Source organism: Eptesicus fuscus, chromosome 12 (genome assembly GCF_027574615.1).
Source record: "Eptesicus fuscus isolate TK198812 chromosome 12, DD_ASM_mEF_20220401, whole genome shotgun sequence".
Taxonomy (NCBI): Eukaryota; Metazoa; Chordata; class Mammalia; order Chiroptera; family Vespertilionidae; genus Eptesicus; species Eptesicus fuscus.
This window is the reverse complement of record NC_072484.1, coordinates 83,606,980-83,633,440: the sequence shown is the minus strand read 5'-3', so window position 1 is coordinate 83,633,440 and position 26,461 is coordinate 83,606,980. Positions and strand designations below refer to the sequence as shown.

The window sequence follows — 26,461 nt, the reverse complement described above, 5'->3', positions numbered from 1 at the left end:
CGCGGGTACCACGGCTCCACTCCTTGACGTTGTTGAGTAACAGCCCGCCGGACGGACACACCCCCTTCTGTGCATCCGTTCCTCCGCCGATGGACGTCGGCGTTGCTTTCCCCCGGTGGCCGGCCGCTGCGAGCCGTGGTGAACAAGCTTCGACGTGTGTTCTCACTCCTCTCGGGCACATACTGGAGAGCTGCTCCGAACGAGGCTGAGCCCAGTTCGAGTCCACGCGGTCTTGTTTTCAGTACCCCCCCCCCCCCCGTGTTTGCTCCTAGTTCCCCCTGGTGGCCGACTTGTTCCAGGACGACAAGGACGCCGTTCCTGCCCCCACGGCTTCCGCCAAGGGCTCCAAGATCAACGTCCGCTCCGCCAGGCCCCCGCTGAAAGCCGCCAACAAGGAGCACAAGAAGACCGTGGGCCACCAGGTCAGCGCGTGGGGCGGGGGGCTGTGTGGGCGGGGGGCTGTGGGCGGGGCCGTGCAGGGGGGCCTCTGGAGAGGAGGGGCCGCCGCGTCGGAGGGAGGCCAGGTGGCCCCGGTATCTCAGCCCGTACCCCAGCTCGCCACCCGGCTCAGTCTTTCTGGGCTGTTTGAAGAAGGAAACTGGGAACCCGTCTCTAGAGGGAGAGAACAGGAGAGGGGAAGGGTGGCTGTAGCCCAGGCGGGGCAGTCAGTGCCTGTGGGGGGACCGGGACCAGCCCCTCCGATGCCTGGGGAGGGCAGGGGAGGAGGAGGATTGGATAAGCCGGGGGACCAGAACCCAGGAAGCACCCTCCCCTGCTTTGCAGTCATCCGGGGCTGTCATGCCCCGTTGTCTCCCACGAGAAGAGATGGGAGCGCTGCCACGCCCTGGCGACACTGACCTTCCTGTCCCTGGATTTGCCTGTTACGGACTTCCTGTAAAGGCGGTCACTCCCAGCGGCCGGGCACCCGTGTGCAGCCCCGGGCTCTGTGATCATCTCTGGCAGCACTTGGTCGTCTCCTCGGATCCACGGCCCTGAGTCAGACACAGCAGGGGGCCTCTCCCCGTTGGTCCCCGGAGCCCTGAGGCCAAATACAGGAGGAACCGATTTCAGTCATCCCGGTGGCCGGAGGGTCCGAGCCAGAGCCGGACCCCGGCTCCGAGTTGCTTCCTGTCCTCTGGGTTCGCAGCCGTCGTCAAAGCAGTGGCAGCGACAGCCAGCGCGGTGGGCGCGCCCTTGTGTGCCTTGTGCGTCGCGTGGAGGCGCGTCGATGACCAGGCCCCGCTCTGTCTCCGCAGTTCCGCACCTCGCTGCACCTGCTCATGGAGACCCTGAACGCCACCACGCCGCACTACGTCCGCTGCATCAAGCCCAACGACGAGAAGCTCCCCTTCCAGTGAGTGTGCGGCCGCGCCGTGCCCTCGGAGGCGGCCAGACGGGCCCCTCCGGCCCAGCCCCTCGTGCCTCCTTAGGGGTTAGGGCTCAGAGGAACAGGGCGCGGCCGGCACGGCCGCCCGGGGTCTGCGGTCTTCACTGGGTGAATGGCTGGCCCCCACCCCCCAATGGTTTCTACCCTGAGCACAGGCCCCAGACATCCCCCAGGGCCACCTGTCTGCTGCCCGGGAAGGTTTAAGGGGGTCAGAAGATCCAGTCCTGCCCCCTCCCCCTGTGTCACTCACAGTGGTGGTATGGAGGGTGCACACTCGAATCCGACAGAGACCACGTGAAAGCGTACCTCGAATGCTGGCGTGAGCGAGTCTCCCAGCGAGTGTCCGGCTCAGACACGGAGGTTCGCTGGAGCAGTGGGGAAGGCGCCTCGCACTGAGGCAGCTTGACCCCAGATGACCTGTCGAGTGGTAACACACTCGGGTGGTCCTGTCCCTCTCACCCCCGTGCCGCTGAGCTTCCGGGTCATCCACACTTGCTCGCCTTCCCTCCCTCCTCCGCCTTCTCCCATCCAAACCCTGCCTCTGGGCCGACCTTGGTCATTTTCTTCCAGTTCTGTCCACTCTCCCACGGTGGCGTCTGCCCGCATCTGGCGAGCCGCAATACTTAAAGGTTTTTGTCCCCCTCTGGTTCCTGCCAGATCCCAGACCCCCATTTCTGCAGGCCTACCTCAGCTCCAGGGCCACCTCCCTCTCAGCCTGTCTGAAACCCCGCCTTTTCCCCGCCGGGTTCCTCTTCACATGGTCCCTGTTGGGGTGAATGCCTAACCGCTCCCGGACGTCTCACCCGCCCGCCACACAATCTTGCAAACTAGAAACCCGAGAGTCGCTCTGGACCAGAGCCCCCCAACAGCGCTTCCTGTGATGATGGGACCGCCCCGTCATCGGCATTGTCCTGCGGGGCAGCACTGGTCACGTGGGGCTCGTGGGTGCTGAGAATGTGGCTGGTGTGATTGAGAAACTGAATCCTTTTTAAAAAACACATTTTTATTGGCTTTGGAGAGAGAGAAAGGGAGAGGGATAGAGAAACATGATGGATCTGCTGCCTCCAGCACGCCCCCTACTGGGGATCGAGCCCACAAGCCGGGCATGTGCCCTGACCAGGAATTGAACCAGCGACCTCTTGGTTCATGGGTCGCCACTCAATCACTGAGCCACACCGGCCAGGCAAGAAACTGAGTTCTTAATTTCGTTTCAGTGACATTCAAATGCTCTTAGGTGGCTATGGCTGCCCTGTGGGTCAGCATAACCCTGGTTCTTCCTCCTGCCTTCCTCCCCGTGGGCAGTCACTGTTAGAATCCCACGGAGGCCGACCGGTCTCCCTCCTGCCTTCCTCCTTCACCCCTTGTCTCAGACCCTCTTCCTCTCTTGCCTGGGGGGCTGCCCGAAGCCCTCCATGTCCCACCTCTGAGCCTCTTCTCCCATCACCTGAGCCCCACGCATGCTCTTTCCTCTGGCCCGAAAGACACACATTTTAAAAATTCTAAGCACGTTCCTCCCATCTTTCTGATTTCCTTTCGGGTCCTCGCATTTCTTTCTGTGAAGTAATTTATTTTGGCAACGCTGACTCTCAGAGTGAACGCCTGCGCTGCCGCTCCTCGCGCTCCACAAAGCTTGGCTCGCGCTCGCCGGGCCTCGTGCTGGAAAGGCCGGGAGGCAGCTCGGAGTCGGCCTCCCGTGACGCGTGCCGATTGGGCCCTCTCTTCCCTTCCCCCCGCGTCTGAGACACGCGCAGGGCCCCCCGCCCTCCGGGCATCTGTTTACCAGCTGCCGCTGCCGGAAGGAAAGAGGCGGTTAGAAAGCGGCGTGTGTGAGAGGCCGATTGTGTGTGAAGGGCAGGAGCGGGAGAGGAGCGGGGTGCCCGCGTGGCCCCGCCAGCTGTGACCTGGGGCAGCTCCCCCCGAGCCGGGCGCCCGCCCTGCGCCGGGTTCCTGCTGGGCCTCCTCTCCCAAGGAGAGACGTTGGGGACGTTGAAAGGGACTTCCTGGTCCAAACATCTCACTTGTCTAAGACCTTCCTTTGCCTTTTGGACCAAAAACATCTTCCCCCAGGAAAGAAGGAGGGCAGAGGACTGAGCCAGCTCAGACCCGGACTCCAGTCCGGCTGCCACCAGCGTTGGGCCGGGCACGAGCTCGTCCTTCACTCCGTCTCATTCCTTCATCTGCTAGCCGTGGTGAAACAGCCATGATACATGGATCCGAGAGGATAACTTTATTATTTAGATGATGAGAATGTAGCGTATTGACATTACCCTCGCAGGAGAGCGCCGTGTCCCTCCTCCCGCCCCGCAGCACCACGCTCTCCCAGCCCCAGCGCATTGACGTGTGGGGCCGGGGAACTCCTGGCTGTGGGGCTGCCCTGCGCACGCTCTGTGGGGAGCTCGGCACCCCGATGCTAGTAGCATCCCCACCGTGTGACACGGCAGTGTTTTAACACTTGGCCAAACGCTGCCTGGAGGACCAAGCCACCCCCCCACCCCCCGGAGAGCCGCCGTCCCGCACCGAATGCTTTGATAGCATCTCCTGTGCACAAGTCCTTCCCCCTCTGCCCCCTCCTTTATTTAAAACAACAGCAAACATCTCTCACCCCTCTGGCTCCCTGGGCACTGGGCGAGGACAGGTGGGACGGCAGTGGAGAAGATTGTCCCTTAACCGTAAGGAGTCGCCCGTCACGAGTCACTGGCGGTGGCACAGCAGTGACTGCCCCCTACAGGGCAGGAGCGGGAGGGGCGAGACGGCTGTGTCCACCCAGGGGGCGGCGATCTGGGAAAGCTCCTAGGAGGAGCCGCCAGGTTTCCCGGAGGCCAGTGCCCTGGTGGCAGAGGCGAGCAGTGCTGAGCGTCTCGGGGCCCTGCAGGGTGACCCCGAAGGCCGCAGAGCCCGGCGAGGGTGGGCGGGGGAGCCTGCAGCCGCGCACAGATCGGTGAAGTGGCGCGTGGCTGCCGAGGTGGAGCCGATCCGGCCCCCGGGGTCTCGCTCGGCACCCCGCGAGCTCCGGCTCCGCGAGCCTGCGCGTTGCACCCGAGGACGCAGGGTCGCCCTGCGCTTCAGCCGGCGGGCCTGTGCGTCCGGCTGGTTGTTCATCCAGACTCAGGTGCTGCTGGAGCTCACGGGGTCCTGCCACGTTGCCCGGGGGTGCACCACGAAGCGGGTGTGCACCAGCAGGGCTGCTCTCACTCCCAGTCGCCTAGTCACGCACGCAGAAGGCGAGATGCATGTGACAGGGCATTTACCTGGCTGTCGGGAGATACCATGAAAACACAGAGGCCTGGCTGTCTTTACACGTCCCCGGGGGTTGGCGGGGGGGCAGGGAAAGAGGGGGAGGAACAGAGAAAGATGATGACAGTGACTTCTTTGTACAGTGCCTTCATTTTCCTAATGGCATTCCCCTTTTACTGCACCCGGTCATCACAGCAGCCAGTGGGTTTTAGCTGGCAGATAGCCTCACCCCAGTGAGTCAGTGAGGAGACGGAGCTGGAGAGCCAGGGCCGGTTCCCTCCTGCACCCTCCCCACGGGGGAGGGAAGGGACTTAGAAGGTCCCCATGTCCAGCTCATCGAGAAGCAGGGACGAAGATCCAAGCTGTGTCCAAAAATCCTTTGCCAGATGCCTTCCGGGGCCCCAGCTTGGTCGACCTATGAACCAGGAGGTCGCGGTTCCATCCCGAGTAGGGGGCTTGTAGGGGGCAGCCCATCATTGATTCTTGCTCATCATTGATGTTTCTGTCTCTCTCGCTCCCTCTCCCTTCCTCTCTCCGAAATCAATAAAAATACATTTAAAAAGAACGCGCGCAGAGCGGAGATGCCGAAATGGCCGTGAGGCCTCCCATCCGCGCCCTTACGCCGCTCCTCCCCTGGCTGTGTCCCGTGTGTGGGAGGGCCGGCGGCTCAGGGCGGGGCGAGGTGGGCTTTCCTCCCCGGCTCTGGTTCTGCTCCGCCCGACGGCCACTCACTGCTTGTCTCCTGGTTCTGCAGCTTTGACCCGAAGAGAGCGGTGCAGCAGCTCCGAGCGTGCGGGGTGCTGGAGACGATCCGAATCAGCGCGGCCGGCTACCCGTCCAGGTACGTGCCGCCGCCGCGCCCTGCTGCACCCGGGCCCTCCCGTGGGCTGTCCGCCAGACACAGGTCCTCAGAGCCGTTCCCGAGCACAGTTGTTCCCAAAGGACACCTCGCGGCTGCTTCCATTAGGGGAATTCTCACTCTCACCGTCTTCCTGCTTTTCTCCCACTTCCATCGCCAAAGGGCGAATGTCACTGCAGCGAGGAACATGGCAAAGGGAAGACAGTGCAGTCCTGGGTCGGGCTGTGGGTGAAGGGGGTCCCTGGGGCTCGCCCAGGAGCCCAGGCGAGGGCCGCGCTTCCCGCTGGGCTGCCGGGCACAGTCCCTGCGCTCAGCCCCGAGGCCGGGCATCGCGCTCAGCCCCGCTCTGACAGTAACACGCGCTCAGCGCCCCACCGCCCCACGCCGGAGAGGGCGAGGGCGAGGGCGAGGGCGAGGGCGGACGCCGCCACGGCCAGCAGCGCTCTGCACGCCCCTCCCGCCCCGGCTGCGCACACCTGTCTATTTTTATCCTCCGAGGAAATGTGGCTCTCTGTGAGTCTGATTTAAAATGGAAATGAATCGTTCAGCTGGAAACGTGCAGCAGTGGCTAAGAACCGTGTCCATTATCGTGTACATAAAGCACCGTGATGAACGCTCCGTCCGGGGGAGGGCTGGTCTGCCGTCACGGCGCCCGCCCCCCTCCTGCCCGCGCCGTCACCCGTCTCCTCCTCGGGGCGCAGAGCAGCTCTGTGTCCCGGAGGAGCCGTGAAGCAAATGCCACTCAGCAAACGGTGTTTGTGGGGGCGACTGAGGATGCGATGTGTACACGTTTTTTAAAAAGCACCTTTTCTGCCCGGCTGGTGCGGCTCAGTCGCTGTATCTCCAGATACAGCTGGACCAGGAGGTCCCTGGTTCGATTCCTGGTCAGGGCACATGCCCGGGTTTTGGGTTCAGTCCTCAGTACGGGGTGTGCAGGAGGCAGCCGATCAATGATGCTCTCTCATCATTGATGTTTCCCTCTCTCTCTTCTACTCTCTGAAATCAATAAAATATATACATATTTTTTAAAAGCACCTTTTCCTAAATCCTCGGTTCTCCTTCACTTCATTTATCTCCTCTTGTTCACGTAAAACAACAACAACAGAAACCTCAGTGGTGCTTTCTGGAAAGAGGCCCCACCCAGCTCCCACCCCCGCCCCGTGGAGTGAGCGGCTTAGGGCTGTAGACGGAGATGGAGGCCTGAGAAATTGCCTGGTCGGCGTTCCTGTTGAGTCGTGATTAAACTCACACGGCCCCAGCCCCGTTATTGAAAGCCCACAGTGGAAGGACGATGTTACCCTTCTTTGGAGTGTGGTAATTCTTTCCTCGGGGTCTTGCAGCCTCCAGTTCTGGCCCCTTTGCCTGAGAGCCGTGCTCCGGTCCTTGGGCTTGAGTCTGGCACAGGGTTCTCACCTGGGTGGCTCCTGGCGGTCACCTGGAAGGGGCTGACCATTTCAGAAGCCAGGTGCCGCCCCCCCCCCGACCGGGCACAGGGCCCTCCCACCTTTGGCAAAGCTTACAGGCTCCTGCAGCGTCTCGAACCAAAAGGAAAGCATTCCCCTCACGTCCGTGTGGGTGAGACCTTGAGAAGCCTTTTTTTTAAAAAAAAAAAAATATAAATATATATATTTTATTGATTTTTTTATAGAGAGGAAGGGAGAGGGATAGAGAGTCAGAAACATCGATGAGAGAGAAACATCGATCAGCTGCCTCCTGCACACCTCCCACTGGGGATGTGCCCGCAACCAAGGTACATGCCCTTGACCGGAATCGAACCTGGGACCCCTCAGTCCGCAGGCTGACGCTCTATCCGCTGAGCCAAACCGGTTAGGGCACCTTGGGAAAACTTTGTGCTAGGAATCCTGGGCCCAAGCTGAATGTGACTGGGCAGTGGGTGCTGGGCGGCCCCACACAGCCCTGACCTGAAAAGCGGGAGGACCCTCACCGTTTCCTAAGGGCCGGTGAGCACCCGACGGGCCGTCTCAGGGACTGCTCTCTGTGGCCTGGTGTCATGCGCGTGGTCTGAGAGGCCGTGAGGTCCTGCAGGACTCTCGGAGTCTGTCCATCCAGGCAGTTCCTTCCCGAGACCCACCCAAGAGGGGAGGCGGCACATGCAGATCCTCCGTCCGCCCACCCTGGCCCTGGGCGGCCCGGGCACAGCGTTCCCACAGGCGGTGGTTACGTCCAGCGTCGGGCTCTGGCTGGGACCCCAGAGAAGCGGAGGGCCTGGGGCGGGAAGGAGAGGAATTGCGATCTTCAGGAAGCTTTGTATCTTCCAAACACCGCACATCCACGAACCCCCTGGCGACTGGCGCGCTGGGAGGCACCGTGTGAGGTGGGTGACGGGCTCTGGGTGGTGCAGACCTGGAGGTGAGGCGTGCGGGCTGTGACCGCCGGCCGCTGCCAGAGCCAGGCCCCTCTGCTCTCCACCCCAGCTTCTCCGGTACCCGCCTCGGTGTCTGCGGTCACGGCGCCCTGCTCTCTCGTCATTTCCTTAGCCTGTGGCCTCCCTGAGTTGGAGGACTGTCAGCAGTAGATTTTCTAATTAAGAGCATTTGATGTTTTTAGCCCTGTGAAATGCTGCTCTAATGATTCTCCCAGAGAAATTACAAGCTCATAAGGAAAAATAAGACAAGTGAGGACACAAATAACCATGATACCGGATGTGGGACGTGCCCTCAGAAATACTGACCCCCCGGGGCACTGTTGGGGACCACCTGGCCCTGCTGCGGCTGAGAGGCAGGGCGTGTCACCTGATACACCTGTGTCCCCCCAGGTGGGCCTACCATGATTTCTTCAACCGCTACCGGATGCTGATCAAGAAGAGAGAGCTTGCCAGCGGGGACAAGAAGGCCATCTGCAGGTCTGTGCTGGAGAGCCTCATCAAGGTGAGCAGGGCCCCCGGGCACCCGGGCAGCCGGGCTCTGGGGTTAATGGAACGCCATGAGAATGCGGAGGGTGGGGATGGGGGATTACCTGCCTTTGTGGGTTTTCATCCTTCTCATTGGAACGGATTCCAAGAGGTGCGTCCGTTTTCGTACACCAGTGACTGAAGGAAAAGCCCGCTCACCTGCCCGGGGCACATCCTGGCTTTGTTCACAGCCCAGCACACAGCGTCCCGCATCCCCCTGGGCAAGCGCAGGGAAGGGCAGCTGATTTTAACGTGAATAGATGCAGTTAAGACAGTAATTATATGTCCCCCCAACATTCCATAACATAGCTTGAAACCAAATAAAACTTACTTGGGGAGTCATGTGCAATCTGAAATTATTCGATCGACCCTGTGGCTATTTGGGGCTAATCTTTTTTTTTAAAATATATATTTTATTGATTTTTTTACAGAGAGGAAAGGAGAGGGATAGAGCGTTAGAAACATTGATGAGAGAGAAACATCGATCAGCTGCCTCCTGCACACCCCCTACTGGGGATGTGCCCGTAACCAAGGTACATGCCCTTGACTGGAATCGAACCTGGGACCCTTGAGTCCACAGGCCGACGCTCGATCCATTGAGCCAAACCCGTTAGTGGGGCTAATCTTTTAAAAATGTCAACCAGATCAGGTCCTTCCCTTGCTCAAAGCCCCTCCCCCCCCCAGGGGTCCCCCGCTGATGCTCTGGCCTTTGGTGGTTGGTTCCTCCCACCACCCACCCTCACTCCCCCACGCAGCCACGCCAGCTCTCCCCGCCTCCGCCATGCACAGCTTGCTGCCACCGCAGACATTTGCATCAGCCCTGCTCTTCCAAACTCTCCCCCTCTAGGCTGCCTCCCTCAGTTCCTTCAGGTCTTTGCTCAGAGTTCCCCTCGGTAGAGATGGCTGACTTGGTCACCCTACTTAAACAGCCCCACCCCACCCTCCCAACCCCAGTTCTGTCTTTCCCATCCTCCCCTGAACACATACTCCGTCTTTGTCTGTCTGCCCTCGCATGCCAGTTGCTCGAGGGGCAGGCGTCTTGTTCACTGCCATCCTGGGCCCTCGCCCAGGGCCCGTGCCGTGGGTTCCGTGGGTTCCGAGTGGTTGTGGACGTTCGGAGCCGGGAATTCTGCCCTGGGGGGGCCGTGGTGGGCACGTCGCCTCGTTGCTCCCTGACGGCGAGCCGCCGCCCCGCTTGCCTCGTGAAGGACCCGGACAAGTTCCAGTTTGGCCGCACCAAGATCTTCTTCCGGGCCGGCCAGGTGGCCTACCTGGAGAAGCTCCGGGCCGACAAGTTCCGGGCGGCCACCATCACGATCCAGAAGACCGTCCGGGGCTGGCTGCAGAGGGTGAAGTACCGCAGGCTGAAGGGGGCGACCTTGACCCTGCAGAGGTACTGCCGAGGACACCTGGCCCGCAGGTGAGCCACGCCGGGGCGCCTCTGGGCAGCGGCTTGCGGGGGCGAGGCAGGGGCCAGGGATTGACTGGCTCTCTTAGCTCAGTGACCTCTCTCGGCCTCTGTCCTCTGAGAGGTTCCTGCTGGGCCCTGACCGCACCCACTTCTTCCCGGCAGCTGGGCCCCCCTCTTCCCTGCCCCTCCCACCTGAGGGAGTAGGTCTAGTTCCCAGGTCTCCTGCCTCCCCCCGGTCTAGCCGTCCCCCCAGTGCTAGCCCAGGACTGGCTGGTTGTGCCACAAAACCACCACGTTCCTTTTGCTTAGGCTCCACAGTAAAATGGTCTTCTCTCAGAAGAAGCGATACATCAGCCTTTCTGTCACAGGGAACTCAGCTTCAGGCTTGCACTGACCGTTTCAGAATCCCCTGGGAGTTTAAACGTGGGGCTGGAACGTCCTGGGGACCCTCTTTTGAGTTGCTGCGCTGAGTCTGCAAAGGAGGGTGGCTGTCTAACCACAGGCAGCCACCCGGGGGCAGAGCCCGAGGCCGGCCGAGCTCCCTGCTCCGCTAACACCCGCCCGAGACACCTCCTGCTTTCCAAGGCTCCCCTCCTGACGGTGTCACTGGGTGAGGAAGCCCTAAAGCGGTCTGGGCGTCTCCCTGAGACAGACTCGGAGGGGCAGCCCGTGACCTCTGCCCCAGGGACCTCCCTGGAGGAGTGACAGTAATTGCCATAAGGTCTTGTGTTGGAGCCAGTGCGACGTGGTCTCCTGTGCTGGAATGTGGAAATGCTGAGCCGCTGAGCTCACGCCCAGAGCAGGTCCTTTGTGTCGCACACCCAGAGGCTTGCTGCGCCCTCAGGCCCGGCGGGGGCTGTCTATTCGCGCATAACCAGAGGCGGTGAGGCCTTCAGACCGCCAGGCAGGTGGAGGCGACCTCTGGGACAGAAGCCGTAGGATGAGAGGACCGTCCGTGGTGGCAACACGGAGCGATCACGGACACCTGTGCCCCCCGTCGTCACGGGCGAGCCTGCGTGGCTCTGCCTCAGGCCGTGTGCTCCCTGTGGGACTCTGTGCTGGTGGACACGCAGGCCCAGCCGTGCAGGGAACCCGGGGAGCGGGAGTCAGGCTCATCTCGGGGCGCGGGGCTGGGTGGGTGTGTGCCTCCTCGGGGCTGCGTTAGGCGAGTTCCAAGTCCTTCCAGCTTTAATGTTCGGAGTCTCCGGCTGAGGACTGGCTGTGAGTCTGGCACTAAGCCCTTGAGGAGGTGAGAAGCGTTAGACTGATGTTCTCTGTCTTTTGGCGGGGGGAGGGGGGGGGGGAGGAGGGGGGAGCGGGGGCGGGGGAGGGAAAATGAAACAGGAAAGTCAGTGTCCACGTGCCGTGCGACCCAGGCAGAAAGGGCTGGGGGACAGGAAACGGCCAGCTCGGGGCAGCCTGAGAGGGTTCTGTCCATTCAGCAAACCTTTCCCAAGCGCCTGCCAGGCCAGGCCCTGCCCTAGATGCAGGGGGTGCAAGGATGATTGATGTCTCCAAGCCTGGTGAGTCCAGGGCACAGAGAGACAGACAGACGTGATGTGCCGCGGTGGCAGCGAGGGGCTTGCAGGTGGGAGTGGGCAGGAGAAGGGCGCAGGTGGTCAGACTGACAGAGTTTGGGACTTGTGGGAAGACTTGGAGTTACAAGGAAGAGGCTAATTCTGCTCTGAGCCTGCACTTCCAGTGCCCAAGGCAGTGATGGCGAACCTATGACACGCATGTCAGCACTAACACGCACAGCCATTTCTGATGACACGCGGCCGCATGCCGAGGATGAAACATTTGCGAAATAATGTTTTTTCCTCGAAGTGACACACTACCCGAGTTATGCTAGGTTTTTTGGCGAAGTTTGACACTCCAAGCTCAAAAGGTTGCCCCTCACTGGCCCAAGGCATTGCTACCATCAGTCAGAGGACGAGACCTGGCTTGACCTGGGGTGACCTTGACCCAGCGGGCGGGGCTCCGTTCAGGACCAGCCGAGGCGCCCTGTCAGCAGGCCCACCCTCTCCTCCCCAGGCTGGCCGAGCATCTGCGGAGGACGCGGGCGGCCGTGGTGTTCCAGAAGCAGTACCGCATGCGGAGGGCCCGCCTGGCCTACCAGAGGGTCCGCAGGGCGGCCATCGCCATCCAGGCCTGCACGCGGGGCATGTTCGTGCGGAGGATCTACCGCCAGGTGTGTGCCACGATGGGTGCGAACTCAGCCCTCAGCCCCAGCAGATGGGCTGTCACCACCATGAACATTTGTTTTTCCTAAGTGGTTTCACAACTCTGTCCTCACGGAGCCCTACCCAGGGTCCCCTGAAGAGGTGCACTGGCCAGGGTTCTCCAGAGAAATAGGACAATAGGAGATGTGTGTGTGTGTGTGTGTGTGTGCATGTGCATGTGTGTGTGTGTGCATGTGTGTGTGTGAGGTTTGACTCAGTGATTGTGGAGGCCGGCGTCTCACTGCAGCTGAGACCCAGGGAAGCCGGCGGCCTTCAGCTCCGGTGTGGAGCCTGAGAACCAGGGAGCCCTGGCACACCTCCCCCTCTGGGCGGGAGAAGATGAGCTGTCCCAGCTCAACAGTGAAAAAGGGACACAGTCTCCGTCCTCTGCCCTTGTGCATTGGGGTGCCCACCCACACTGGGAGGCCGTCTGCTGACCACCTCAAATGCTCGCCTCCCTGGAAACACCCTCGCAGGCTCACCCAGAAACGGCGCTCAGCCTGGGCTCCCACGGCCAGTGGACAAGATGAACCGCCACAGCCGGGAAGGGCGCACGCCTGTGTACCCCTCTGACAGCCCAGATGCTTGGAGAAGCCGAGTCCCCCCTCCCCCCTCCCCCTAGGACACTCAGGCTGTGGCAGAGCCCGTCACCCTCTTGGGCTCGCTCAGACGAGAGCAGGGTGGTAGGCGTCATCAGGTCTAACAGAGCAGGAGCCTTAAACCCAGCAAGGTGAGGTCAGGAGAGGGACCCTGACCTCCTCCGCGCCAGGCCATTACCCAGAGAGGCTGAGCTGCCTGGTTAGGTGGACCCAAGTCCGAGCGCGTCCCTCCACCACCCACCCCCTCCCCGCACCTGTGGTTTGACAGCCGCCTCCTGCCGGCATGAAAGCGTAAGCCTTAGGGAGGCCTCGTCTCCGTGCTTCCTAACACTGAGGCTGGCCGCGGCTCCCACCTGCCCGGGCTGTGCGTGAGCCTCTCTGGCTCCCGTCCTGCAGTCGGAACCCACAGGTGTGTGCTTGTCCCCTGCCAGGTCCTCCGGGAGCACAAGGCCACCGTCATCCAGAAGCACGTGCGGGGCTGGGCGGCGCGCAGGCACTTCCTGCGGCTGCGGGGCGCGGCCATCGTCATCCAGTGCGCCTTCCGGATGCTCAAGGCCAAGCAGGAGCTGAGGGCCCTCAAGATCGAGGCTCGCTCCGCAGAGCACCTGAAGCGCCTCAACGTGGGCATGGAGAACAAGGTGGTCCAGCTGCAGCGGAAGATCGACGACCAGGTGGGTGCCACGGGCTCCCTCCAGGGGTGCGGGCGGGCGGTGGCTGCTCCGGGGCGGGCGTGAGCGCGACCCACGGCTTCCTCGGGGAACCACATGCCAGGGAGGGACCCAAGCGCGGGCATGTGTCCTCAGGGTGTCACCCTCTCAGCAGGAGTGGCTATGACTCTGGTCGGCAGACTAGCAGCCCCAAGGATGCCCACGTCCTACTCCCCAGAGCCTCTGTCGCCTCGCAGAGCGAAAGATGAGGCGTGGAAGGGAGCGCACACACCCATGCACCCACTTTCTCATGTCCGAGTGGCCAGCCTTCCTTGTTCTCTCTTCAGAGCAACTGTATGGACTGTTCCTCGTACTTCGTGGGGCTCGGTGACCAGAGGGTGACTTTGACCCATTGGATGCTGGGTTCCGAGGGCGCAGTCTTGAGCCGATGGGGCCAACAGCCCCCACTGCCCTCGGGACTCTCTGGTCGCCTCCCATGTGCCAGGCCCTGGCATGGGTGTTTTATGTTCCCTCTCATCTGACCCTCACCCAACTCTGCGAGGGCATTTTACAGATGAGGAAATAGTGGGTCAGGGACATCGAGTACCTTGCCGAGGTCACAGAACCAGCAAGTTCTAGAGCCAGCGTTTCCACCCCGGTTGGCCGGATCCCACAGCTGTAACAAGGGTGCGGCTGATGTTTTTACCCCTAACGTCACTCAGCTTCAGGCCTTTCCGGTGGCTCTGAAAGTGGGCTCGCTGTTCCTGCGCTCATGGGGGGGTTCAGGTGGCCACAGGGCCAGCTCCCGCCGTTCCCCTGAGAAGGGAAAGAGAGAGGACAGCTGGTGTGCGTTGGGTGGGATGGGGTGGGGAGGAGGCGGGAGGTAGAGGTGGGCCGCCGGGCGTTGCTTCGGAGGTCACTCGGTTTTATTGCACCTGCTCTACGGTAAGTATTTTTAAGCTCCTCATGACCCCGATAGGGCAAGAAAATAAATGAGCCATTTTACACCATAGCCAGCTGCCCAGAACAAGAGCCCAGAAGCCGTGCGGAGAGAGCGGTAAAATGTGCCTACTCTGCTCTTAAAAAAAAAAAAATCCTGACAAGAGACTGGATGTTTCTGTTCTGTGTGAGTTTCACCGGGTGTCTGGATTGGCAAGCGAGACAGGAAGCTCATGCCGGCGGCGATGTGCCAGGTCAGGGGAGAAGCCTGCCCCCGGAGGGCCGGGTGGACAGGAGAGGCCAGGTCCCCGGGGCAGGCCGTTGGGAAAACGCCAGCGCCGAGAAGGCCCCGTCTTCCATTATTGACCACGTTTTTTCATGGTTACTATTGTGCTGTTAACCTCTGACCGGAAGAGAGAGCTGGGTCAGATTTTGCCAATGAGCCTTCTGGGCAAAGTGAAGTGCGGGAGACGAGCAGGCTTTGCTGGCGCGGCCGCACCCTGCCCGGAGCCCTGGGCCCCGCCGGCCACCTCCCCCTGGGTTTCCAGGCGTCGGCCCTGCGCTGGCTCTGCTGATTTCCAAAGTCGACTTGAGAGGTTAAAAATAGAGCTGGTATTTCACAGTCCACGTGCCTGAACATCAAAGAGAAGCAGATTTAAAAGGCCTATTTTTACACAGAGCTTCTGCCTTACAATTCCTGCTTGGCAAGCATCTGCGCGTGGTGGAGGGGTTACCTCCCTGGCGGGGTGCCTGTGTGCAGAGGGCGGTCAGGGGAGAGGGGGAGGTGGATGAGGTCTTGCTTCCTTGTACCCCTCCCCATGTTGCCCGGCTCTGTGCCAGTCACCGTCCTCCTAGATGAGCTCCTTGAGTGCTCACCATAACCCTACGAGATAATGTTAACGTTATTCACATTGTAAACGGAGGCACAGGGAGGGTACCTGGCCTGCCCGAGGTCACACAGCGAGCAAGTAGCAGCCTCGTTCCAGAGCGTGTTCTGCCGCCTCCGACCACGCAGACCATGTTGTCCTTGGGCTGGCTGGCCTGTTACAGCGGGGCGTGTGACCTGCCGTCACAGAACACGCGTGGCCCTCTGTTGTGGGAGGGACATCCGTGTAATCCGTGGCACCCGCTCTTCAGAGGTGCGTGAGCTATCACAGCCTCTTCGGAAAAGGGGCAGCCATTTGGAACGGATGGGTTCCTGTTCCTTCTGTGATGCCTGGAACGGCTCAGGCTGCCCCCTGACACACCCGGTTCCTAAGGCAGAGGAGAGGACACACGTGTGCCGGGGATGACGTAGACGAGGCGTCTCCAAGTGCTTTTCACAGCAGCACAGGGCAGTGGACGAGCTCCCAGCCGGAGGGAGGCCTGAGTTCTGTCTCAGTTATACCTGCACCCGGAGCTGACAGCTCGGGGTCATGGCCAGTCTCCAGTTGAGCCCTGAGTTCATTAGGGGGTATCGGCCTAGATCTCAGCGATGCATGACGCCAGGATGTGGCTAAAGGAGTGATGCCCACTCTTGAGGGAGGGGGACACTTTCAAAACATACCCCCACCGCCAAGACGTCAGCAAGGGAGCAAACTGAAAAGTAAACGCAGGACAAGGCTGGCACCCAACGCTCGTGTCTCAACGAGGCAAACACAACCCTGGGCCCAGCTCCAAGGAAACAACAGGGAGAAGGAAGTGGCGTCACCTGGGGGCTGTTGAATGACAAACGGGAGGATTGGCGCTGTCCTGGGTGCTGACGCTTCCTGTGGGGTTTATGACACGTGCAGTAAATAAGCCACATCCTTCGCAATATCCTTCAGCAATGAATACAGCGACCGTTTCTACAGCCATTGTTTACAGCAGCCCTGGGTGAAGCCTGTGGTGTGACATTTTTCAGCCAAAATGTTGTAACCTGTGAACTCCGCTTTCTACCACTCTGCCTTTGCTTTAATCACGTGTAGAGTGACTAGGCCAGTTGTACCTATAATTATTTTTTTAATATTGTTATTGATTTTTAGAGAGAGAGGAAGGGAGAGGGAGAGAGAGAGAGAAACATGGATGAGAGAGAAACATCGATGACAGAGAAACATCAGCCGGCTGCCTCCTGCATGCCCCCTACTGGGCATTGAGCCCCCAACCCAGGCACATGCCCTGACCGGGGATCAAACTGGCAACGTTTTGGTGCACAGGATGATGCCCAACCAACTGAGCCACACCGGCCAGCGCACACCTATAATTTTTTATAGTGAAGGTCGAGTTTCCTAGGCCCTTATGAATATAAGGCTATATTTAATTACATTTTATCTGAAAAAAATTAACACAAACATATGGATTCGGTCAGTAGCCTTGTAAGTCAATTTGACTCAGTACATGCAGCATGCACTCGGTAACTATGTTAAATTAGCTGATGTTTATGACTTACAAAGTGTCCATCTCCATCTGAAAAACAGTATGTTACAAGTCACAGCGTTTGGCCTTCTGTGCCTTGGTTTTCTCAACTGTGAAATGGGACTGTGAGTCAGCCTTACTACAAAGGGTTTTCTGAGGAGTGGATGAGTTCATACATGAACTACGTAATACAGTGCCTGCCCCACAGCAGGCACCCCATTAAGTGCTGGTACCGTGTGTGGAATGGGTGGCTTCTCATATCGCATACTGTCTTGCGATGGTTTCCCTCCCTCCCCGCCGGTTGGGAACCACGAGGCTCTTGTGTGTAGCTTGCCGGGTTGAGCACTGCGCAGGGTAGCTGTCTGTGGGCACGAGAGCGCTCCAGGCCAGCTCACACGCCGCTCACCTGCCCGGCAGCCTGGTGTGGCGCTGTCCTGAGGAAGGAGCATCTCAGCCGTGAGGTCCCATGGCGGGCGTGGCATTGAGTGGGTCCAACAGCCGTTCTGCTCCTCACTGCTCTCCGTGGAGCTTCATTCCTGGTGTCAGTGAGCATTGATTCCTGATGCCCAGCTTATCGGTGTTTTAGCCGGTAGCTCTGTTCTCCGTGGAGCTCCCGCACCACGAGCCGTGAGTGGTCATCAGGACTATTGGCTGAGTGTTTGGGGAGCCCCACTTCACTCCCCACGTTGCCCGCTGACACTCAGCTCCTGCAGCACCGATTTGCCCGTGTTTGCACGGGTGCTCGACACTGGCCTGGGTCCTCGGTGCTCCCTCCACGTGAGCTCAGCCAGCGTCCACGTCCCCGGCCCCCCACGCCTGCACCAGGCCCACGGGGGTGAGTGCTTCTCACTGAGGGGGCACGTGCCCTGTGCGGAGCGGCACGGACGGTTCCGCCAGGGCCTCGGTCTCTGAGTCGGAGCCCTGCAGGGCGAGCTGACAGGTGGTGAGGGGTCCTGGGGCCTCCTTGGGAGAGGGAGGGGAGGGGTCCTTTGTCTCAGAGCCAGAGATTAGGTTGCAGCTCTTTGTGCCGTGAGCCCAAGGGTAGGAGGGCAGGGTGACAGCAGGGAATCCTGCAGAGCGCCAAGGACCGGGAGGCAGCTGCCCGTCCCCACAGCCTGAACCCCAGGCCGAAGGCCTGTCCCGTGGGCCTGGACAGCCAACTGCGCCAGCTCAGCGCCGCCACTGCCCGGGACGCCCCCGAGCACCGTGTTGGTGATTTCCGTGTCCCTCTCCCTCTCCCCGCCCCACAGAGAGCTTCGTCAGGGACTTGCCAGGAGGCACCCAGCATGCAGGGACGGGGAGGTTTAGTTCCACCTTGAACCATCCCTTTTATTTTTAATCGCCTTCCTGTATTTTCTGGCCAGATAACGCTGCTCTCCGCCTCTTCCCCCCTCTCCCTGTTTCTCCCTCAGAACAAAGAGTTCAAGACGCTGTCGGAGCAGCTGTCTGCGGCCGCCTCGGCCCACGCCATGGAGGTGGCGAAGCTGAGGAAGGAGCTGGCCCACTACCAGCAGAGCCCCGGCGGGGACGGGGGCCTGCGGCTGCAGGAGGAGGTCGAGAGCCTGCGGACCGAGCTGCAGAGGGCCCACTCCGAGCGCAAGATCCTGGAGGACGCCCACAGCCGGGAGAACGACGAGCTGCGGAAGGTAGGCGGCCCGAGGGCCGGCCGGCGGGGGCTGTCCGTGTGTCGATGCTCCTTCGCGCTGTGGGATGGCCTCTCGGGGGCTGTCCGCACGCTCACCGTCCCTCTGTGCTCGATGTCAGGTGCCCTCAGTCCCGGCTGAGTTTCTGCCGTGAGCTGAGGGGTGCACACGCTGGCTTGGGGGTCTCCGCGTCCGCCCTGCGGCCTGCGTCCTCGCGGGCAGGAGAGACGTGCACAGGGCGTGGCGTTCTTCTCGGCGTCGCCTGCAGGGCTGACAGGCAGCCTCTCCACGCCCCTGCTCGTCCTGAGTCCTCGCCATCTGGGGACTTTGCCTCGTCTAGTGTTGATGGTTTCCACCTGACTCGCCCACTCTGGTCGGGGTGCTTGTAGGTTTACTCTCTGCCCCATAAGATAGATCCTCCCGGGATGGACCCCCACACCCATCTCCAAAGTCAGGATCCGAGCACTCCCGTCTCTACTCCCAAGAGAGCTGTTCAGACCGGGGGTGCCCCGATTGCCACGGGAGGGCTCCCCCGGACCCGGGACACTGCTCCTCTCTCCCACACTCGTCGGTGTGGGACCGACACACCACGAGGCCTGAAGTAAACTCCATCCTCGGGGTGAAGTGCGCTGTGCTGGGACCACGGGGCCACGGCCTGTCACCTGCCCACCACGGCGCCTGGCGCTTGTTGTCTGTTGGCCCTGAGGAACAGGTGGAGGTAACCCTTCCACGTGGATAAAAATAAGAAGGGGCGCCCGGGGCAGGAGAAGGGCCAGGTTAGAGCCGGAGACTTGAGACTGGTGCCGCTGGGAGAAATAGAAAAGGGGGTTCCCTCAGGTGGGCAGTCAGATAAGACACGCAGGACGTCCGTTTACCCAGCAGATCCACAGCATGGGGTCTCCGGGTTCCACCCCACAGAGAGCCCTGACTCAGCCCCCAGCCTCCTTCCCAGCTGCCCCCGGGCACTGTGACTGGATATAAAATATAAAACTATATTTTTTAAAGGGGCTCGGCACACTATTTTAAAAATATATTTTTTTATTGGTTTCAGAGAGGAACAGAGAGGGAGAGATAGAAGCACAATATTGAGAGAGAGAGTCATTGATCAGCTGCCTCCTGCACGGCCCCTACTGGAGATCCAGCCTGTCACGTGACGTGTGCCCTTGACCGGAACCCCTCGGTCCGCAGGCTGATGCTCTGTCCACTGAGCCAAACCAGCTGGGGCTCAGCACACTTTTAAACATCCACACCTCCATCCAGGGAGCCTGCGGTTTATTACAAAAATCTCCCGGGCAGAGCAAAATGGAGACATGGACACCCTGCCCCTCTCCTTTTAAAAAAGTGTTACTGTTTCCTAGAAGCGCGTTGACCTAGGTCTGTGGTCGGCAAACTGCGGCTCGCGAGCCACATGCGGCTCTTTGGCCCCTTGAGTGTGGCTCTTCCACAAAATACCACGGCCTGGGCGAGTCTATTTTGAAGAAGTGGCGTTAGAAGAAGTTTAAGTTTAAAAAATTTGGCTCTCAAGAGAAATTTCAATCGTTGTACTGTTGATATTTGGCTCCGTTGACTAATGAGTTTGCCGACCACTGGGCTAGGTCTTAGAGACAGTGAGCGTCTGGAACTGGCAGGAAGGAGAAATTCGAGGATGCTGTGGGTGTGGGAACAGTCGATGCTGAGGCAGAGCCCGCGAGGCGCCTTCCCTGACCCCAGACGTGCAGGCCCCCAGCTGGTCCCAGGAGCACAAACGGGCATAAGACGACTCATTAAGGGCAATGTCCGCCTCTTTCCAGGAGGAGAAAAACGTGGAAGCAGAATGTATTCCTTCTCTAGGGCCTCCGGAGCCTCTTTATTCCTGTGGCTGGGGGTGCGAGGGGGCGGCTGGCGTTTTCCCCTCCACCTTCGGGGCCTAGTCAGGGCTTAATGTTTATCAAAGGCACCGAGTCCGATCCTGGCAAACGCCGAGTAGCCGGACGGCGGTTCCCCGGGCTTGTCCAGGGCCTGCTCGGCGCCGAGCGAGCCGACGGCCGGGGGATGTTTACCGAGTGGATCTGGAGTTTCTGTCAGCACATGTGGTGTCGGAACCGGCATCCGGGAACTTGGGGCTCCCCACCCGTGACCACCCTCATTGTCAGGCTGTGGCTCCCCTGCCGTGGGCTGCGGGAGGCCAGGGCCCCGGGCCTGTCGCTGTCTGCTGGGTGGTGGGTGCACAGCATCTGGGACGCGGTCACGACCGTGGCCGATGAGCCTTTCCTGACGTCAGCGTCCAGCCGTTTGTTCCACGGCGAGTACTAGCTCCTTTGCATCCGGCTCTCCCTCCAGTGCAAACACCGAACTTGAAAAGAATACGTCAAGAGAAAACAAAAGCCCAGAGCTACATCTGTGTCCCCAAAGACGAGCCGGGAGAGGCGGGACGCTCGTTTCATTTCACTTCCCCGGGCGACGTTAGCCTGACAGTCACAGGTCTGCCGTGTTGGCTCTGGCCATCTGTCCCAAGTGACCTCTGAGGAGGAGGAGACTCTCCCAGGAATACTGCCTGCGAGAGTTAGGAGACTCCCCCCCCCCCCCCCATTTATCCTGCTGAGGGGAACGCTCCTGGTTCTTCTGAAGTGTCCTTTCCTGCCGCCTGCTTCCCTGACAACTCGCCAAAGGGGGGCCATTTGGCCGCAGAAGTATGTCACCTGCCGTGTCTGCCACAAACTCCCCACGCCAGCCGGCTGGGAAGGCGGGTGACCCGTGTCCGGGAGGTGTGACTGGGGAAGCATTGTCTGCCTCCCGGGACGGGACGCGGAGCCGAGGGGGGGACCGTCCCTCCTGCTGTCTGTCCGCTGGGCCAGGCTCTGGGCCCAGCTCCAGAACTGCTCAGGCGGGAAAAACAGCTCGGCTCCCCGGGCCACTGTGATGTATGGCTCCGCCAGCAAAGCCGGGAGCCCTGGCCGCCCGCCTCCGCGCATCCAGCCTGGGAGGGAGGAGGGGGAAGAAACGAGGCTCGGGAGCACAGAGGACTCCAGGGGCACGTGCGCTGACCTGGATCTCCGACGGCGGTCTCTCTCGGCGGAGGGTCTGGGCCACGGCGCCTGCCGGGAGGTTAGGTGATGCCGGGTGCATGGGGAGGCGTGCAGCGTTCGGGTCCCACCCGGTGCTGAGGTGTTGGCTCCGACTGGTCAGAGGACGTGTTCCATTTCCGAGGGACGTGCTGTCTTCGGGACGCCCGGGGGACAGGGACGAGGACGGTGGGGCCCGGGGCAGCCTTCTCAGGTGACCCCTGCTTGGTGAGCCGTCTGCCTGCTCAGAGCGTGCTGAGGGGAGCAGAGTCCCAGTCCCGTGGTCGCGTCCTTCCCAGCCTGCTGTGACATCACCCCTGGCCCCGAGGTCAGCGAGGTCAGGGGTCAGCCTGTTCCTGGCCGCCTGACCTTCAGGCCCCACTCCGGGCTCTGTGTGGAAGGTACCCGCCACGTGGGTGCTTCTGTCCCTGCTTTCGGTCGGACTTGGCGTGGGCAGCGAGGAAGGGGAAATGCAAGCTATTCCCATGATTTGCCAAAGGAATTTGAAGGCGCTCATGAAGCCATTGGGGGTGAACTGCCTCCAAGAAAAGCAAATGAGATGCACCTAAGAACGCTTTTCCTATGTAGTATGTGCCTCCTGAATGATTACAACGATTTCCTTCTACTCGTATGTTTCCTTCAGATTTTTATCGTTTTAACTCTTTAGGTCTTTGAAACATTTTAAGTTTATTTTTGTATGTGGTGGGAGGTAGGAGTTCGACTTCATTCTTTTGTATGTGAAAATCCAGTTGTCCCAGCCACATTGGTTGAAAAAATGTTTCTTTCCCTGTTGGCTGATAATGTGGGCTTTATTTCTGGATTTCAATTCTTGCCATTGATCCCTGTGTCTCTTCTGATGCTGGTATCACGCTATCTTATTACTGTAGTTTTGTAGCACGTTTTAAAATTCTAAGTATGAATTCTCTAGTTCTTTTTCAAGATTGTTTTGCCTTTTCTGGATCCCTAGGTATTCCGTATGACTATTCAGACCAGCTTGCCAGTTTTTGCAGCAAAGCCAACTGGGATCTTTTTATTATTATTATTGATTTTTTTTTACAGAGAGGAAGAGAGAGGGATAGAGAGCTAGAAACATCGATGATAGAGAGACATCGATCAGCTGCCTCTTGCACACCCCCTACTGGGGATGTGCCCGCAACCAAGGTACATGCCCTTGACCGGAATCGAACCTGGGACCCTTGAGTCCGCAGGCCGACGCTCTATCCACTGAGCCAAACCGGTTTCGGCCCAACTGGGATCTTGCCACGGGCCCCAGCAAGGCAGGGGAGCTCGGAGCAGACTTCCCATAGCGTTTGTGTGGGCACCGGGAGGCCCTCACCCGTGATGAGCGCGACTGTCTTGTTTTAACCAGTTAACTGCCACGATATTTTGAATTTATCTTAAAAAGGTCCGCTGCTTGCATCTATAGACGCTGATGGCGTACAGATGGTTAATGGAATTTGTCTTTCGTTGTACATTTTCCCCTTGAAAGGAAAGTGCCCGATTCCATTTTCTTACATCAAAAGAGCATTTGAGCTCAACCAGCTCAAAGTCAGACCCACAAAAGGAGCCTCGCCTTGGCCGGCTTCACGGGGAAACACGTGCTCTGGGGCCCTCTCTTCCAGCGCGTGGCCGACCTCGAGCAGGAAAACGCTCTCCTGAAAGACGAGAAAGAGCAGCTTAACCACCAGATCCTGAGCCGCTCGAAAGGTACGTCCCAAAGAGCTCGCGTTTGCGTGTTGAGCTTTCGCTCCCTTCCCGCGGCCATGTTCCCGGGCCCAGCCAGCGTGGGTTCGTGGGTTCGTCAGGGCTGCAGCGGGGACCGGGCTTCCGTGGACGGGAGGTGCAGGAGGAGGGCGATCCTTGCGCTCCTGGCGTGACGCTCGGTTTCATGTGGAGACACACGGGTACGGACGGTACAGTGCCTGGGACTTGAGTCCGGGAGGCCTGCCCTCAGACTCCGCCATCCCTCCTGCGCGGCCGTGAGCACGTGCAGCCCTCAGCCTCTCCGTGCGGCATGGACATCCAGGCGCCGAGCTGCGAGGCTCAGGGAGCGGAGAGACTGCGCGCGAGCCGCTCACGCTGGTGATGGACACGCAGTGAGCACTCGGGGGCGCGTTGCTGCTGCTGTTAAATTCACCGTCAGCATCACCGTCCTGCCGCGCTTTCTTCTACCGGGGCGTCACCTGTTTTCGTTTGCTGAGGAGAGGGTTGTGGGTCACATCCAGGTCACCCAGCTCAAGCACCCACCGGCCCCTGGGCTGCGGTCGACCCCCACATCCTGCTTGGCCACAGAGGACACTGGGGTCCCCAGCCCCAGTTCTCGCCTGACTCAGTGTGGCCTGCAGCAGATCACTGTTCCCCCCTGCACCCGACGCGCCCCCCACCCCCATCCTCAGGTTCCTGCCCCGGACCACTGAGCCACTTGACCACACCAACTTTTTAATTTCCCTTGAAGAATGGTTTCTCTCTGCTGATAGGAGTAAACGTTTTGGTGGGAGAAAGGCCCCCCCCCCCCCATGCTATCCTTTGGCCTCCCCTCCTCCCTAACCTTTGGCCTCATCCCCTTGTCGCCTTGAATCTCCCTGAACGCCCAGAACGAGAAAGACCCGGGATAGGGGAGAACCAGGAACAAAGCTCAGGTTCTTGCAGGGATGCTCCAGCAGGGAGCTGTCCGTGTGCTGCCTGGTCTGCCCCCCACGCCCCACGGGCAGGGTCGGCTTTCTCCCCCGCCCCCCCACCCCCCGGAAAGCGTAAGCCGCTAGAGAAGCTTTCCCGGCTGGGAGGCAGGTGAGGGAGTGGGCCAGCTCACCCTGTCTGTGCCAGGGGCTGGCAGGGGCAGCCTTCGACGAGAGACGGACCGGAAAGCATGAGTCAGAACACGCGTGGGGATGTTCTGAAGGGTGCGTGTCTCGCTTCCAGATGACCTGGCCCGCGGCTCCGCCCAGGAGAGCCTGCTGATGAAGAGGGAGCTGGAGGAGGAGCGGTCCCGGTACCAGAACCTCGTGAAGGAGTACTCGCGGCTGGAGCAGCGATACGACAACCTCCGGGACGAGATGACCATCATAAAGGCGAGGAGGGCGGGCGGGCGGTCCCGCGGCCCCTCCGGCTTCCCCGCCTGGTCTCGGGCAGCTCCAGCCCCAGGCAGCGTCCGGCACGCGAGGCTCGGGCATCTGTGTGGTGTCCGTGTCCCGGCCTTTCCTGCGAGGCGTCACAGAGGGGGAGCGGGGCCGCTGTCAGGCCCAGGACGGGGCCTGTCCCAGCTCCGGGATCTCACCGAGATCTCAGTTAGGAGTGTCAGGGGATGTGTCCTCTTTCGTTTCCTGTCGGGGAGCATCCCGTGTTGCCTTAGTAACGGCGCGGGGAGTTCTGATCGGGGGTGCAGTTGTGCGCACACCGCGAGGTCCCGGCGTCTGGTCGTTTCCCCTAATGGTTGACGAAATGCTATTATCCACGTGGAAATGTCATATTTCACGACTTGCCATTTTTCACCACCTACAAACATTCCCTCCAGAAGTGCACATTCAAGCCAGACTGAGTAGTTAATTGCGTAGAAACCAGGAAGAGAAGCTGAATAGGAACATCGAAATCTGAAAGGTTGCTACCAACATCAGTTTCCACTCTCAAAGCCAAATCAGATGCAGGGGGAAGGCCTGTTTAAACGAACGGTATAGACGGTAGCCTCTGTTTCTGATAAGATTACGGTTTTCATAAACCGGCTGGTGGAGGCAGGTGGACGTGGGGCCTGCGGGCAGGTTTGGGAGCGGGATCCCGGGACAGGACTGTGCACCTTCCGGCAGGACTGGGGGAAGGGTGACCGCGGAGGGACGGCCTGGTGTGGGGCTGTGTTCCGTTAAGAGACCAGGGAACCCAGCCCTCCCCAGCGAGGCAGAGTCCACCCCCGGGGCCTCCTTTCGTTGAAAGTCACAGTTCTTAGCTCATCAGCTCATGTTCACTTTTCACACTTGTCTCCTTAAACAGCAAACCCCAGGCCACAAGCGGAACCCGTCCAACCAAAGCAGCTTGGAGTCGGACTCCAATTACCCCTCCATCTCCACGTCGGAGGTGGGCGACACGGAGGACGCCCTGCAGCAAGTGGAGGTGAGTGGGCAGGCCCTCGCCCTGTGCCCAGGCCGGGGAGCCCCTCCGAGGTTTGCTGTCCTCGCTTGGTAGCGACCGGAGTCCCAGGGGGCTCTTTCCCGACAGCAGCCCCACAGACAATACTCTGGAGTGAGCAGGCGCCGCGTGAAACGATGCATTGCGGTTGGACGCACTGCTCTTCGCCCCGCCCGCCCTCCAGAAAGGAAGGAAGGAAGGAGGTAGGGCCCGGGTGCCTCTTGCAAACCCGAGGAGCGATGGCGGAGAGGAACAGCTAAGCCTTTAGAGGGGATGTGATTTATTGTCCCCACTCGGTATCCCAGTGCACACAGGAGTGTCCTAAATGCTCCAGAACGTTTCCCTCCGAGACTCAGAAGCTGGATAAAACTCAGGACAACACATACTTGCTGAGCGACTGTATTTTTGTCAGGAATGGCCTCGTAGAATTGCTACATAATGTGCACACCGTGGATTTAACAGTCGGTGTGTAATTTTGTCAAAGGTGCCAAGGCACAGTTTTCCCTCTGGCTTTTGAAAAGGAGAAAACCACAAGCGCATGAGCCGTAGGGAGTAGGTGAAGGTGGGTGTGGAGGAGGGGCGGTTATAGCAGCGTGTGTGTGTGTGTGTGTGTGTGTGTGTGTGTGTGTGTAGCACGCCTGTGTGGGGGGAGGAGGGCGTTGCTGGCAGGTGCTGGGGAAACGGCGGTGACGATTGCAGAAGGTCCCGGGCGCACGGAGCTGGTCTGATGGGGGTTAGACGGTAATGAGTTGAGGGAGGAAGTTTGTGATGTAATTGCAGGCACAACAGTGCTGTCAGGAAAAATGAAGGATACGAGAGTGAGTGATGGAGTAAAGAATAGGAGAGCCCGGCCAGCGTGGCTCAGTGGTTGAGCGTCGACCTAGGAACCAGGAGGTCACAGTTTGATTCCCGGTCAGGGCACATGCTCAGGTTGCAGGCTCAGTCGCCAGTGTGGGGCGTGCAGGAGGCAGCCGATCGATGATTCTCTCTCATCGTTATTGTTTCTCTCTCTCTCTCCCTCTCCTGTCCTCTCTGAAATCAATAAAAATTCTTTTAAAATGATTTAAAATAAAAAAGGATAG

At 60.0% G+C, this 26,461-nt stretch overlaps 1 protein-coding gene across 2 annotated transcripts in view; it reads left to right on the top strand.

The window, feature by feature from the left end:
• Positions 1–26,461, top strand: part of MYO5B (myosin VB) — a 210,242-nt gene that overhangs the window by 150,968 nt on the left and 32,813 nt on the right. For both annotated transcript variants that reach the window (XM_054723615.1, XM_054723614.1), the window contains exons 15-25: positions 273–422; positions 1,257–1,354; positions 5,376–5,462; positions 8,257–8,368; positions 9,600–9,811; positions 11,837–11,993; positions 13,055–13,294; positions 17,995–18,228; positions 22,889–22,973; positions 24,186–24,334; positions 25,245–25,364. In XM_054723615.1, the coding sequence (XP_054579590.1) occupies positions 273–422; positions 1,257–1,354; positions 5,376–5,462; positions 8,257–8,368; positions 9,600–9,811; positions 11,837–11,993; positions 13,055–13,294; positions 17,995–18,228; positions 22,889–22,973; positions 24,186–24,334; positions 25,245–25,364 (1,644 nt within the window). The remainder of the gene's footprint in view (positions 1–272; positions 423–1,256; positions 1,355–5,375; positions 5,463–8,256; positions 8,369–9,599; positions 9,812–11,836; positions 11,994–13,054; positions 13,295–17,994; positions 18,229–22,888; positions 22,974–24,185; positions 24,335–25,244; positions 25,365–26,461) is intronic.